The sequence below is a fragment of the Enhydra lutris genome, unplaced genomic scaffold (assembly GCF_002288905.1).
Source record: "Enhydra lutris kenyoni isolate GAN:26980312 unplaced genomic scaffold, ASM228890v2 scaffoldscaffold92, whole genome shotgun sequence".
Taxonomy (NCBI): domain Eukaryota; kingdom Metazoa; phylum Chordata; class Mammalia; order Carnivora; family Mustelidae; genus Enhydra; species Enhydra lutris.
In genome coordinates, this window is record NW_019154176.1 from 2,976,837 (window position 1) to 2,991,411 (window position 14,575).

General features: G+C 51.6%; 1 protein-coding gene across 5 annotated transcripts in view; it reads right to left on the minus strand.

Annotated features, from left to right (window-relative positions):
• LOC111162526 (phosphodiesterase 4A) overlaps window positions 1–14,575 on the minus strand; it is a 41,629-nt gene that overhangs the window by 12,167 nt on the left and 14,887 nt on the right. For 3 of the 5 annotated variants that reach the window (XM_022527008.1, XM_022527007.1, XM_022527006.1), the window contains 4 exons: window positions 1,917–2,108; window positions 1,101–1,137; window positions 910–980; window positions 128–177 (listed from right to left, as the gene is read on the minus strand). In XM_022527008.1, the coding sequence (XP_022382716.1) occupies window positions 128–177; window positions 910–980; window positions 1,101–1,137; window positions 1,917–2,108 (350 nt within the window). Of the gene's footprint in view, window positions 1–127; window positions 178–909; window positions 981–1,100; window positions 1,138–1,916; window positions 2,109–13,225; window positions 13,509–13,943; window positions 13,955–14,575 lie in introns of those variants that run through there. The other 2 variants (XM_022527009.1, XM_022527011.1) reach the window with 2 other exon arrangements.

The following is a 14,575-nucleotide window of genomic DNA, read 5'->3' on the forward strand; positions in this document are numbered from 1 at the left end:
CGTGATGATGGGGGTCTACCAGGTGAGAGGGGTGCTGGGAAAGGACAGTTAAGACAGCCACCCCGAGTGAGAGGACCCCCACCCCAGCAGCAAGAGGGCCCCTTTCCCACCCCCTGGGCTTTGTTACCTGATAGCGTGGCCTTGCAGACGGGGGTTGGGCCGCCCAATGGGGACCGTCTGCAAAGAAATGGACCTCCAGCATCAGCCTGTGAGTCCGGATTCCTGCTTCCCCCCTCCATGAATAATGCCAGTTTTCCTTTTTCTGAGCGCTCACTGTGTCCCATGTACTCAGCCTGCAGCCTCTCACAGAGCCCCATAAGGACCCATTTTACAGATGAGGAAACGGGCTCAAAGGAGTGACAGGGCTGGTCAGAGGTAGGGACAGGTCCTTTGTCTCCAAAGTTCCTACTTCCTTGAGCATCTTTCCCCTAACTCTTGGAGGGACCAGCAGTTCTCGGCCACACCCCTGCCCCCACATAATAACTACGCGCTTTTTAGTGCTGAACAATGTTCTCACACTTTCCTGTGTATCATCTTCCAGACTCCTCACAGCCACATCTAATGGAGGCGCTATTAAATTCCCATTTTATGGAGGGGGAGCAAAGGTACCACAAGATGCTATTTGCCCAAGAAGTTGGCATCGGGGCGTGCAGTGGCCCCAAGCCTGGGGTAACTGGCTACCCTTGGCCTCATCACCAAAGTGTCTGGACCCCTTGGTCTTTAGTTTTAAGTTTCTGTCTTAGGCATTCAAATTGCAATGGTTTACTGGCTCAGGGGGAGCTGTTGCCTGAACAGAGGCTCAGAGAGATCAAGTTCCTGCCTGAGGTCACACAGCAGAGCTAAGAGTTGAACCCAGGTGTGCTTAGTTAGCCTTGCAATCAGGACCGTTGGGGACCAGCCCTGACTTACTTGTTGCTGGGAATGGGTACATTGGTCAGGAGTGAGAAGTTGCTGCGAACACTCCGGAGACTGGCCAGCACCTGGGATAGGGAGCCGCAGTGAAAAGAGGGAGCCACGTGGAGAGGCGGCTGGGGCTAGGCACCGTCCCCAACTGTGGGGGAGGGTTGGAACCCCTTCCCTCCTTAGGAAAGGGGTCTTACCTGGGCAAAAGGTGTCACAATGAGGTCCTCAGCATGCCTGCAACCAAGGACAGGGGCAGGTCAGGAGTCCTTGCATCGGGACACCTATGGGCCTGGGTGGAGAAGGACTAGGGTGCCAGAGAAGCAACTCGCTAGAGTGGGTTGGGCCTGGGGAGGTTGGTGGGCTGGGAGGGGAAGCTCGGACAGGTCAGGGGAGAAGGCACTTACACCTCCCAAGGGTAGACACCCTGCAGGGGCTGGTCCTGAAGGAAGTGGTGGTCAGAGAGAGGAGCTCACGTGGGTGGGCAGGGATGGGGTGTGCAGAGACAAAGGGGACAGCCATAAATACCCCGCCGGGGCTGGGCTTGGTAAGAGCAGTGGGCAGGAGGGGGTGGGGAGCAGGAAGGAGATGGGGGTGCTGAGGCGGGTACCTGGATGGGTAGGGCCAGGACTGGAGGATCCAGTGAGAGGGGAGGGGGCTGAGCAGGTCTGGGGGTGCTCACACCTCAACAGGTGGTTGTGATAAGGGGGGCTGGCTTAGGGAGCCCTGGGGTGGGGGAGAAGGAAAAGTGGGCTCAGCCAAGGTGGACAGTCTGTAGGAAGAAGTGGCAGCAGGGAGGGGCTCACGTGGAGTTCTCTCCTTGTTGGAGGGACAGGGCTGAGGGGGGGCCAGCTGCCAGTGGGTAAGCGGGACTGAGCCCTTGCTATGGACAAGGGGGCTGTTTACTTTTCACTGGAAGGGAGAGGTGGCCCAGGGCTTGGGCAGGGTCCCCACTCCCTGCTGGCAAGGGCAGCTCATGTGGGAGCAGGCCTGGAGGGTGACAAGGGGGTGCTCACGCCTCGCTGGTGACCGACGAGTTCCGGGACATAGTTTTGGGGGACATGTCGTAGTCGCTGTCTGAGCGGTACAGGAAGGACTCCCGGCGCTGGCTGGTGGCGGCCCCAGCATGCAGCACGAGGCCCGGGCTCGCCTGCGAGTCCAGGGGGCTGCGGCCGGGAGATGGCGAGGGCCCATTCTCTGCCTCAAAGCTGTAAGGGGATGGGCAAGAAGACGGGTCAGCGAAGCTGAGATGACATTGGAAAGGAATGTACAAGGAAATTCCTGGTTGAGGTGGGAGGGCAGATAGGAGACATTAAAGAGAGACAGATACCCCAAAAGAGATGGGGAGTTGCGGAGCTCAAACTACTGAGCGCCTCTGAGAGCCAGGCTCTGTAGAGGTGCTGGGGACCCAGCAGTGACTGAGACAGACCATCCTCTGTCCCTCAAGGACATGTCATGGGGAGGCTGGACTATAAACAGGTTAGCCTGGCGGCAGTGCACACCCCCAAAGTGTCGGGGCCTTCTTGGCTCTACCCTTTCCTCGATGCCCAAGTCTATTCAGAATCTGTCCACTTCGCACCCCCTCTTGGGTCAGCCCTGCCTCAGTGCTTGCCTGGATCTGGACCAGTACATTTGTGTCTGCCCTGGTCCCTGGCTCCTGTCTTTGCTCCTCAGTCTGTTCCCCTCCACTGTGGCCAGAGGGAGCCTTTGAACACTTGTGTCAGGTCCCATCCTTCTTCTGTTCAGATCCTTCTATGGCTCCCAGCTCACCCTAGAGCAAAAGCCCAAGTCCCCCCTGTGGCCCACAGGGCCCTGCCCGATGACCTCCCAGTCCACCCCTCACTCACTCCACTCCAGCCACAATGGCCTCCTTGTTGTTTCCTAAACATTCCAGATACATTCCAGCCTCAGGGCCTTTGCACAGGCTGCTTCCCCTGCCCAGATCTCCAGTGGCTCCTCCTTTACCTCCTTCGGGCCTCAGCTTAAACGTTGTCTTCTCAGGAGGTCTCACTTGACCAACACATTTAAGATCTGAATCTCTGCCCCAATATTTTTATATCTCCCTTCCTTAAAAAAAAGAAATACTACTTACCTGACATACTCTATATTTGATTTCTTTACTATTTGCCTTCCTTTCTAGAACTAAGACTTGGAGAGGAAGGATTTTTGTGCTTTGTTCACTGCTATATCTCTTGAGCCAGGAAGATGGCCTGGCACACAGTAGACACCCCATACATATTTACCTAATAAACCATAAAATGTAACGAATGAATGTATGAACCGGACTGTGCCATGAACAGAATTAGAAACCAGGTGGGTGACTGAAAGTTACTGGAGAGGTGATTTTAGCTGCTAGTTGAGCCAGGCCTCTTTGAGGAGGAGACATGTGAGCAGGGCCTGAAAGATAAGAAGGAGCAGGCCACTGGTCAGGAGGTAGGAGAAAACACTCCAGGGGTGGGGGTAGGGGGGGGATAGCAAGTGCAAAAGCCCTGGGGCAGGATTTGGCTTTTGTGTGAGGACTAGCAAGGAAGCTGGTGTGGCTAGAGTGAGGATACAGACTGTGACAGTAGAGACACAGCTACAGAGGGGAGGAAATGGGACCCAGCCTGGGGCACTGCAAGGCAGAGATTCTCAGGATGAGGCAGGGAGATGCTGGCTCTGCCAACTCCCAGAGGTATGACCTGGGAAGAAATGGCTGGATTTCAGTTTCCTCATCCACAAAATGGGGACAAGCACCACCTCCTTCGGGGTATCCAGGTGACCAGTGTAAACACGGGTCAGAATTCAAACTGGTCAGCTGCCGCCTTCTACCTGCTCAAGCCCCATTTGAGCACATCCCTACCATTAAAGCAAATGTTCCCAGGGCCCAGGTATCTGACACCAAAGGCAGGGTGGTGCTGGGGGTCCTGGGCAAACGGGTAGTCCAATTTTAGGAAATAAATCACAAATTTTATTATTTTTTAATTATTATTTTTTAAGTAGGCTCCACGCCCAGTGTGGAGCCCAACCCTAGGCTTGAATTCACGACCCCAAGATCAAGCCCTGAGCTGAGATCAAAGAGTCGGAGGCTTAACCGACTGGACCACCTAGGGGCCCCAGAAATCAGAACTTTTAAACAGCCAAAAATTCAAACTTCCTTTAAAAATCAAACATCTGGGGTGCCTGGGTGGCTCAGGGGGTTAAGCCTCTGCCCTCAGCTCAGGTCATGATCTCAGGGTCCTGGGATCAAGCCCCGCATCAGGCTCTCTGCTCAGCAGGGAGCCTGCTTCCCTCTCTGTCTCTGCCTGCCTCTCTGCCTACTTGTGATCTCACTCTCTCTCTGTCAAATAAATAAATAAATAGTTAAAATCTTTTAAAAAAATAAAAATCAAACATCAAAAAACTTCTTAAAAACTCTAAAAACTTCTGCTTTGCAGAAGACACAGTCGAAAGCATAAAAAGACAAGTTACATACTAGGAGAAAATATATGACAAAGGACCTGTACCCAGACTATATAATGAAGACTCCAAACTCAATAAAAAGAAGACAAGGAATTCAATTTAAAAATGATCAAAAGTCTGGACAGTTCGCCAAAGAAGATATACAGATGGCAAATAAGCAAAGGAAACACCATTACTCCTTAGGGAAATACAAATTAACACCCGGACCCATCCCTTCACACCTGCTAGGATGGTTCAAATAAACAAACAAGAAACAGACAAGAACTGAAGACAATAATGACAATTGATGACAAGGATTTGGAGCAACTGGAACCCTCCTCATCCGTTGCTGGAGGGAAGACTCCAGCAGGAAGTGGCTTAGCCACTCTAGAAGGCAGCTGGTCAGTTTCTTAAGCAATGAACTGTACACTTACTGGGTGATCCAAAATCCCACTCCTGCGTTTATACCCAAGATAAGTAAAAATACGGTAGACCCTTGAACAACAAGTGGGTTGGGGGTGCTACTCCCCGCGAAGTTGAAAATCCACATATAACTTTTGGTTCCCCAAAAACTTGACTACTAACAGCCTGCTGTTGACCAGAAACCTTACCAATAACAGGAACAATCAATTAACATGTATTTTGCATATGTATTATATACTGTAGTCTTACAATGAGGTAAACTAGAGAAAAGAAAATGTTATTAAGAAAGTCACAGGACGAGTGCCTGGATGGCTTAGTGGGTTAAGTCTCTGCCTTCGGCTCAGGTCATGATCCCAGGGTCCTGGGATCGAGCCCCGAATCTGGCTCTTTGCTCAGCAGGGAGCCTGCTTCCCCTCTCTCTGCTTGTATCTCTGCCTACTTGTGATCTCTCTCTGTCAAATAAATAAATAAAATATTTTTTAAAAAATAAAATAAAAATTAAGAAAGTCATGGGAGCGCCTGGGTGGCTCAGTCAGTTAAGTGTCTGCCTTCAGCTCAGGTCATGGGATTGAATCCTACATCAGGCTCCCTGCTCAGCGGAGAGCTCTCCCTCCTCTGCCTGCAGGTCTCCCTGCTTGTGCTCTCTCTCTCACTCTCTCTTTCTCTCTCTGGGTCAAATGAATAAATAAAACCTTTAAAAAAAAGATCATGGGCACCTGGGTGGCTCAGATTGTTAAGTGTCTGCCTTCAGCACAGGTCATGATCTACAGGTCCTGGGATCAAGCCCCATGTCTGGCTCCCAGCTCAGCCAGGAGTCTGCTTCTCCCTCGCCCTCTCCCCCTGCTTGTACTCTCTTTGTCTCTCTGTCTCTCTCTCTTTCTCTCAAATAAATAGATAAATATTTTGAAAAAAAAAATCATAAGCGGGGGCACCTCGGTGGCTCAGTTGGTTAAGTGTCTGACTTTGGCTCAGGTCATGATCTCCCGGTCCTGGGATGGAGCCCCGTATCAGGCTCCCTGGTCAGCACAGACGCTGTGTCTCCCTCTCCCTCTGCCCCTTCCCCCCAACACTTGTGCTCTCTCTGTCTCTCTCTCAAATAAATATTTTTTAAAAAAGAAAACATAAGGAAGAAAATATACATTTCCAGTCCTGTTCTTTTTTTTTTTTTTTTAATTCTCCAATGGTATCACTTTTTAATAAAAGTTTTTACAGAGGAATTATTACAATTTCATTTTTTGGGCAAGTGTTTCAATATAATTAGTTTCCTTTGTTCTTTTTTTTTTCTTAAGATTTTATTTATTTATTTGACAGAGAGAGACACAGCGAGAGAGGGAACACAAGCAGGGGGAGTGGGAGAGGGAGAAGAAGGCTTCGAGCTGAGCTGAGAGCCCAACGCGGGGCTCGATCCCAGGACCCTCGGATCATGACCTGAGCTGAAGGCAGACGCTTAACGACTGAGCCATCCAGGCGCCCCTGTGGAGCCTGCTTAAAAAAAAAATTTTTTTTTGAACTACTGTGAAATAATAAAAAATATATATTTGGTTTCTGCCCTGGTTTCCTGTCACCCAATTCTAAAAACCCTAGGACTGTCTGCAGTGAAAAGTGTCTTTGCCTGCCAGGAGATGACTGTCTGCTGGGGACACCTGGAGAGCCTCAGGATGGGGACTCCTTGCAGGGGTGGGGGGAGATGGGCAACCATGTGATTAAGTGGGTTAGAGCTTTCAGTCCCCCTCCTTGGACCGAAAGGGAAGGGGCCAGGAGGCTGAGTGAGTCACCAATGGAGCGGCCAATGATTTAATGAGTTGTGCCAAAAAATGAAGCCTCCATCAACATCCCTGAGAGCTTCCGGGTTGCTGAGCACACGGAGGGGCTGCACCTGGAGAGGGCATGGAGCTCCAGGCCCCTCCCCTAAGACCTTGCTCTCTGCATCTCCTCCTTCTGGTTGTTCCCGAGCTGTATCTTTTCCAATAAACCAGTGGTCTAGTAAGTGCACTGTTTACTGAAGTTCTGTGACCAGCTCTAGGAAATTAACCAAACCTGAGGCGGGGGTTGTCGTAACCTTGACTTAACCGGTGGTGGGGCCAAAGCCCATGTAGACACACCCTGGACTTGAGACTTAAGCTAAAGTGGGGGCAGCCTTACCAGACTGAGCCCTTCACCTGTGGGATCTGTAGTAGCTCCAGGCAGTTGGTGTCAGAATTGAAACAGAATGTAGTTCACCCAGCCCGTGTCACAGACAGCTGCCGAACTGGTTGGTGTGTGTGGGGGGCGGGGGGGACCACACATGTTTGCTGTCAGAAGTGAAGAGTCAGCAAGAGTAGAAAGAAGCAGCAGTTTCCTTTTTAACTCCTGATACACAAAATGACTTGAATCAGTCTCAAGAGAATTTTGCAAAGAGAAAGAAGCCAGCAGTGGGGATTACCTGTGTCAACACTCAGAACTGACTAATAAATGAATTTAGCAAAGTCGCATGATACAAAGTCACCAAAAATCGGTTGCCTTTCTGTACACGAACAATGAATAATCCAAAAAGAATATTATGAAAACAATTCCATGTACAATACCATCACAATGAATAAGATGTTAGGAATGAACTTAACCAATGGGACAAAAGTGCATGGAAAACAAAAATGTTGCTGGAAGGAATTAAAGAAGGCACAAATAAATCAAAAGACATCCTGCATTCAAGAATGAGGAGATGGGGGGCGCCTGGGTGGCTCAGTGGATTAAAGCCTCTGCCTTTGGCTCAGGTCATGATCTCAGGGTCCTAGGATTGAGCCCTCCATTGGGCTCTCTGCTCAGCAAGAAGCCTGCTTCTCCTCTCTCTCTGCCTGCCTCTCTGCCTACTTGTGATCTCTCTCTCTGTGTGTCAAATAAATAAATAAAATCTTAAAAAAAAAAAAAAGACTTGTTAAAAAAAAAAAAGAATGAGAAGAGAGGGCGCCTGGGTGGGCTCAGTTGGTTAAGTGTCTGCCTTCGGCTCAGGTTGTGATCCCAGGTTCCTGGGACAAAGCCCCACATGGGACTCCCTGCTTGGCGGGGAGTCTGCTTCTCCCTCTCTCCCCTGCTCATGTTATCTCTTCCTTTTTAAAAAAAGAGAATCTTGAAAAAGAAGAACAAAGTTGGAAGACTCACACTTCCCGATTTTAAAACCTACAAACCTATGGTAATCAAAACAGTGTGGTACTGGCATAAAGACAGACTTAGAGACCAACAGAGTCGAGTGAACCCAGAAATAAACCCTCACATATATTGTCAAATGATTTTCAGTATGGGCAACAAGACCACTCAATGGGAAAAGGACAGTGAGTCTCTTGAACAAATGGTGCTGAGAAAACTGCTTATTCGCATGGAAAAGGATAAAGTTGGATCCTTACCTCACACCATATACAAAATTAACTCAAAATGGATCAAAGACCTAAATGGAAGAACTAAAAGCTATAAAACTCCTAGGAACTTCATGACATTGGACTTGGCAATGATTCCTTGGATATGATACCAAAAGCACAGGCAACAAAAAACAGGGGTGCCCAGGTGGCTCAGTCAGTTAACTGTCTGCCTTTGGCTCAGGTCATGATCCAGGGTCTTGGGATCAAGTCCTGCATCCAGCTCCCTGCTCAGTGGGAGCCTGCCTCTCCCTCTCCTGCTTCCTTTGCTTGTGCTTCTCTCTCTCTGTCAAATAAATAAATAAAATCTTAAAAGAAAAAAAAAAGAAGAAAAGAAATTGTACCTCATCAGAATTATCAGTTTTTTGGCACCAAAGGGCACTATCCAGAGAGTGAAAAGGCAATCCATAGAAAGGGAGAAAATTTTTGCAAACCATGTATCTGATAAGGGATTGATAACTAGAATATATAAAGAGCTAAAACTTAACAACAAAAAACAAACAACCCAGTTAAAAAGTGGGCAAAGAACTTAAATTAAACATTTCTCCGGAGAAGATATGGGCATACCTCAGAGATATTGCAGGCTTGGTTCCAGAACACTGCAATTAAGCATGGCACCTGAATTTTGTCTATTTCTTGGACATATAAAAGTTATGCTTACACCACACTGTGGTCTATTAAGTGTGCAGTAGCATTAGGTCTAGGAAGTTCATAACCTTAATTGAAAAATACTTGACTGCTGGGGCGCCTGCGTGGCTCAGTGGGTTAAGCTTCTGCCTTCAGCTCAGGTCTTGATCCCTGGGTCCTGGGATCGAGCCCAGCATTGGGCTCTCTGCTCAGCAGGGAGCCTGCTTCCCCCTCTCTCTCTGCCTGCCTCTCTGCCTACTTGTGATCTCTCTCTCAGTCAAATAAATAAATAAAATCTTAAAAAAAAAAAAAAGAAAACTACTTGATTGCTAAAAAATGCTAACCATCATCTGAGCTCTCAGTGAGTTTTAATCACTGGTCCCAGTTTGCCCTAACAAATACAATGAGAATGAAAAAGTCTGAAATATTGCAAGAATTACCAAAATGTGATATGGAGACACGAAGCGAGCAAATGCTGCTGGGGAAATGGCACTGATAGACGTGCTTGACGTAGGCTTACCACAAACCTTCGATGTGCGAAAACCACAATATTTGTAAAGTCCAGTAAACCAAAGCACAACAAATAAGATATGTGTGCATACCGATGGACAATAAGCACATGAGAGGATGCCCGACACCATTAATCATTAGGGAAATGCTAATCAAAGGTGCAATGAGAGAGCAGCACACACTCATTAGAATGGCTACTATAAAAAATAGGGTCTCTCGGCTGGCTGAGTCAGTAGAGCGTGCGACTCTTGATCTTAGGGTTATAAGTTCGAACCCCACATTGGGTTACTTAAAAATAAAATCTTTAGGAGGGGCGCCTGGATGGGTCAGTCACTGAAGCGTCTGCCTTCGGCTCAGGTCATGATCCCAGGGTCCTGGGATCAAGCCCCTGCATCCCGCTCCCTGCTCCACAGGGGGCCTGCTTCTCCCTCTCCCTCTGCCCCTAACCCCGCTCGTGCTCTATCTCAAAATAAAAATACATAAAGTCTTTTTCTTTTTTAAAGATTTTATTTGTTTGACAGAGAGAGAGAGAGCACAAGTGAAGAGAGCACAAATGAAATAAGCCCGACACAAAAGGGCAAATATTGTAAAATTCCACTTGGAAGAGGTCCCTACAGCAGTCATATTCCTAGACACAAAGTAGAATGGTGGGAGCCAAGGGTTGGCAAAGGGTGGGGAGTTAGTGCTTCATGGGGACAGAGCTGCCTTTTGAGAAGATGAGAAAGTTCTGGAGACAGACGTGGTGATAGTTGTGCGCATACTTAATGACACTGAATTGTACACTCCGTGAGAGATTAAAATGGGTAATTGGATGTTATATATACTTTCCACAATAAAAACCCCTCATACGGTGTATACTAAAAAGGGTGAATTTTACTAGACATTAATTTTTAAAAGTAAAAAAAAAAACAAAAACAAAAACAAAAACTCCTAAGGGACGCCTGGGTAGCTCAGTCAATTAAGCATCTGACTCAGTATCAGCTCAGGTGTTCATCTCAGGGCTGTGAGTTCGAGCCCCATGTTGGGCTCTATGCTGAGTGTACAGCCTACAAGAAAGAAAGAAAGAAAGAAGGAAGGAAAGAAAGAGAGGTAGGAAGGAAGGAAGGAGGAGGGAAGGAAGAAAAGAAATAAGGAAAGAAAAGAAAAAAAACTCTTAAGGTGGAATCTTCTTAGATCATGACCTTGGGCCTTTGAGGATAAAGCCCATTTATTGAGCATCTGCTATACCAGGGCCAGGTGAGAACCTTGTAGGTATAAAGCAATAATAACAAGCTACTTACTGAATCTTTGCCATGTGCCTGGCACACTCCTAGTGCTTTATGCACATGAGCCCGGTTATGTCTCCCGCCAACTCTGTGAGCTGTGTTAACATCCCAGCTCCATGAGGAGAGTGAGGCATAGAAGGGTGGCAAGGAGTTGGTGGCCTCGCTGCCTGAAAACTATGTCCTCCTTCCCAAGGCACAGCCTGGATGTTCTGGTGCTGCTGAGTGCCCCTGGGGCGGGGAGAGGAACTTGCCTACATACTCAGGACCTCACCCTTGCCCAGGTCATTTAAGGCAGGTAAAGGAAGGTGAGAGCCAAGTCCCAGAGGGCGCCCAACCAGAACGGCTGGCCCATCCTGCAGCCCCAGGGGACGCCGCTCACGTAAGCAGGAGCCCAGAGGCCAGGATGGGAAGAGGCTCCCTGGGGTCCCCGCTGTTTGTGCTTCCAGGAGCTGCTGTCCCCCCGGGTTTGGAAGGGCAGAGGGGAGGGGACTGGGCCTTTGGAACTGCCGGTTGAGTGTGTGGGGGGGGTGTAGGGGTGGAAAGCGTTTCAGCTGCCCTCCAGAATTACACCCTGGGACTATGTGGAGTTGTCACCTTTCCCTGGCCTGCCACTGCTCAGGGTGGAACAAAGTTGGGCCAGAGGCTGCTCCATTAATGTCCCAAAGGGACCCAAGGCCATAAAGTGGAGTCAAGGGCAGCCAGCAGGCCTTGACATCAGAGCCACATGCCCAGACACTCCACCAGAAAGGAAAAAACCTGCACAAGACTCCCCTTCAGAGGGCCTGACCACTGGCAGCACCCTCGGGGGAAGCTGCCACCTGCCTCCCTGTCCCCCCCATCCCCGGGGCCCCTCGGCCTGCCCACGTGGGCTCCCCAAGCATTGAACTGGGCCTCTGGAGGACCGTGCAGCCCAGGAGCAGATCTGCTCCAGGGAGTTCTCCTCCAAGGGGCCAATGGGCAACAAACAAGCCAGGAGGGGAGTAGAAGAGAAAGGAGACACATTCCAGTTGGTAAAAATCCTAACAACCACAAAAGTAGTCAACTGCTGTTAAATGCCTCAGAGACTGTGTTGTGTCTGGACACACACTAATGGCCCATTTCTTTCTTTCCTAATTTTTTTTTTAAGATTCTATTTATTTATTTGTCAGAGAGAGAGCACAAGCAGGCAGAGACAGAGAGAGAAGCAGGCTCCCCGCTGAGCAAGGAGCCTGATGCAGGACTCAATCCCAGGACCCTGGGATCCTGACCTGAGCCGAAGGCAGCCACTTAACTGACTGAGCCACCCAGGCATCCCCTAATGGCCCATTTTCAAGAGAAATAAACTGAGGTACAGACAGGACGAACAACCTGGTTAGCCGGAGAGGAAGGATTTCAGCCTGGGCAGCCGGACTGTGAACCTGGGCACCAAATCACCGGGTGTCTGTCTTTCCTCCAGGCAGGCCTGGCATCTCCCAGGGCTCCCTGCCCCACTCCACCCGACTCCCTTGCAGGAGGTGCCAGGCAGCCTTTATGGAAAGGCCTGGCATTTGCTTCGTGAAGGTCACACAGAGGTTGAGGGCGGGCGCTGGCGTGTCTGCCAGGCAGGCATGTGGTGCCAGGTGACACGGCTGTTTGTAAGGGCTGGGTGTGCACAGAGGGTCTGTGTGTGTGTGTGTGTGTGTGTGTGTGAGTCACAGCAGATGTGTGCTCGGGGGTACCTGAGTGTACAGGCGTCTCCGTGCGGATTTGGACACCCGAGCGTGTCAGTGGGGTCTGGGTGTTCATGGGTGCCTGCGTGAACCTGTGTGACCTTGGAAGAGTGCACCTGGGTGCCACACCTATGCTGTGACTGTCTCTGAGTCCTGCCTGGGGATGAGGTGCGTTCCTGCATGTGGCTGTGCCGTGTTGAGTGTGTTCCTGCGGGCAGGGCGGTGTATTGCACCATGGGAGATGAGGGTTTCTGTAGTGTGTGCATCCCCGCACCCCAGGGTCAACCGTGAGAGGCTCTTCGGGTTCCCACGAGCTAAGAGACCTGTGCCTTACACAGTAAACACCAGGTGACCCCGAATACCCTGTGTTCGGGTGTCCAGTGTAGCTATGGATGGAGTGTGTGTGTGCATGTGCCCATGTCTGCGACTCTGTGTGTCCAGGTGTCGGAAGGGTTTGGCGGAGGGAAGCATGATCAAGGCTGGAGTACCCGGAGACCTCTGAGAAGCTCTCCCCTCCAGCACTGCCCAGCTGATTCTAAATAACCTCCAGGAGTTCCAGCAAGAGCCTCCCTCCCTCCTCTGCCCCAGCTTGGTTTTCAGCCTGGCAACCCCAGTAAGGAGGGGGTGGGGAAGCCTGGAGGCACTGAGCAGAGCAGGGCCAGAGGGACCTGGCTCCGGGCCGGTGGCCTGGGAGTGGAGGCCAGGTGACGCCGGACACCCATATTTGCTGCCAGGATGAGTGCCAGAAACCCAGATTTAGGGGCACAAAGAGGGTGAAGGGATCCCATCTTAAATAGGAAGGGGGCAGGACCCAACATTCCCTTGGAAAGCTCTCACGTGCAGGAAGCCCTTAGCAACACCAAGAATTTTAGGGCCAGGAAAGGGGGTGGGGCTCCAGGCAGACCCTAGAAGCCACCCTGGGGACTCCCCAAGGAAGATTGGGTACCCTTTCCCCCCAGCCAGAGCCCTTGATGGTAAAGGAGGAAATTGGCCACCTGCCACCCACCTGACAGATCTGCCTGGAGGGTGCCAACGGGTGTCCTCGTCGCTGAAGGAGAAGTGGACCAGGGACTCAAGGTGCGCAGGGGGCAGTGTCAGGTCAGGGGGCCGGGGTCTTGCCCGGGGTGCTGTCCCCGAGCGCATGGGTGCCAAGCGCTGTCAGGGCGAGCATGGGGACAGCGGCACGGTGGTGTGGCGAGCAGTGCTCAAAGGCGAAGGCCCGAGGTGTCTGTGGCCACCGCTGGCACCGCCTCCACACCCGCCCTCTCGGTGACCCCCCCAGGGACGGCTGCGGGCATTCGGGCATCTCTCCGTGTCCCCAGCGCCAGGGAGGGCTCCGCACGGGCCTCCTACTGCGGAACTCAGAGCACATTTCCCGCCTGCCCCCCTCCCTCCGGGCCTGGGGGGGCAGGGGTGCCCAGGCTCCGGCTTCCCCGGCTCTGGCCCCAGGCCCACACCCCCCTCCGCCACGCCTTGCCTCTGGCCCCGCCTCCTCCCCCTCTGACGTCGAGCTGGGCCCGCTGGAGCGGTCTCCGAACGCCGGCGCCCCTGGGGAAAAGAGACTCGCCCGCGCCAGCAGAGTGCGGGTCCGGTGACAAAAACCCCCAGGAGGGGTCGGCGGATGCGGGGAAGGGGGTGGAGCAGGGACAGGAAAGACAGAAGTGGAGACAGAGACAGACACACAGAGAAACTCGGAGAGAGGCACTGATTTCCCACAAACATACCCCGTCCCCGACTCCACGCGGGGCTCCCGACCTCTCCTCCGCTTCTCTCCCCTCCCGGATCTCTTCCCCGGGGCCAGACGCTGAGCCTGTCTCCGCAGTGTCCTCTCCCAGTACGTCTCAGGTTGTTTGGACTCAGGTTCCAAACAAGCGCGTGCGGAGAGTAGGGGTTAAGCGAGCAGGTAGAGGGCCCTTTCCTGGTTCTGGAGAAGCCCCCAGAGCCAGCCCGCTCCCACCTGGGGGCTGTCAACCTCCGTTTGCAAGATAAGCGGACACCGGGAAGCCAGACCGGATGTGGTCTCCAGGCTCCTCACCCGCAAGCTTCCAGCCCCCATGTCCCACCCCGGGTCTGGCCAGGAAGAGAAAGTCCGTTTGCCCTCCGTGCCTGATGCACCCGGTAACATCACCGTGCCTCCTGGCAAGGCAACCCGCAGATGGCAGCGCTGGCCCCATTTCACAGGCCCTTAGACTGAGGCTCGCAGAATTGAACACACGCCCTCAGATCACCCAGAAGGGCAGGTGGGCCTCAATTCTCCAAAGCCTGACCGCAGCCTCAAGTCGGCCTAGGAAGTGGGAGGAACTTAACGTTTATTGAGTGCCTACTGCATGCCCTATCAGATGTCTCCACAGCAACG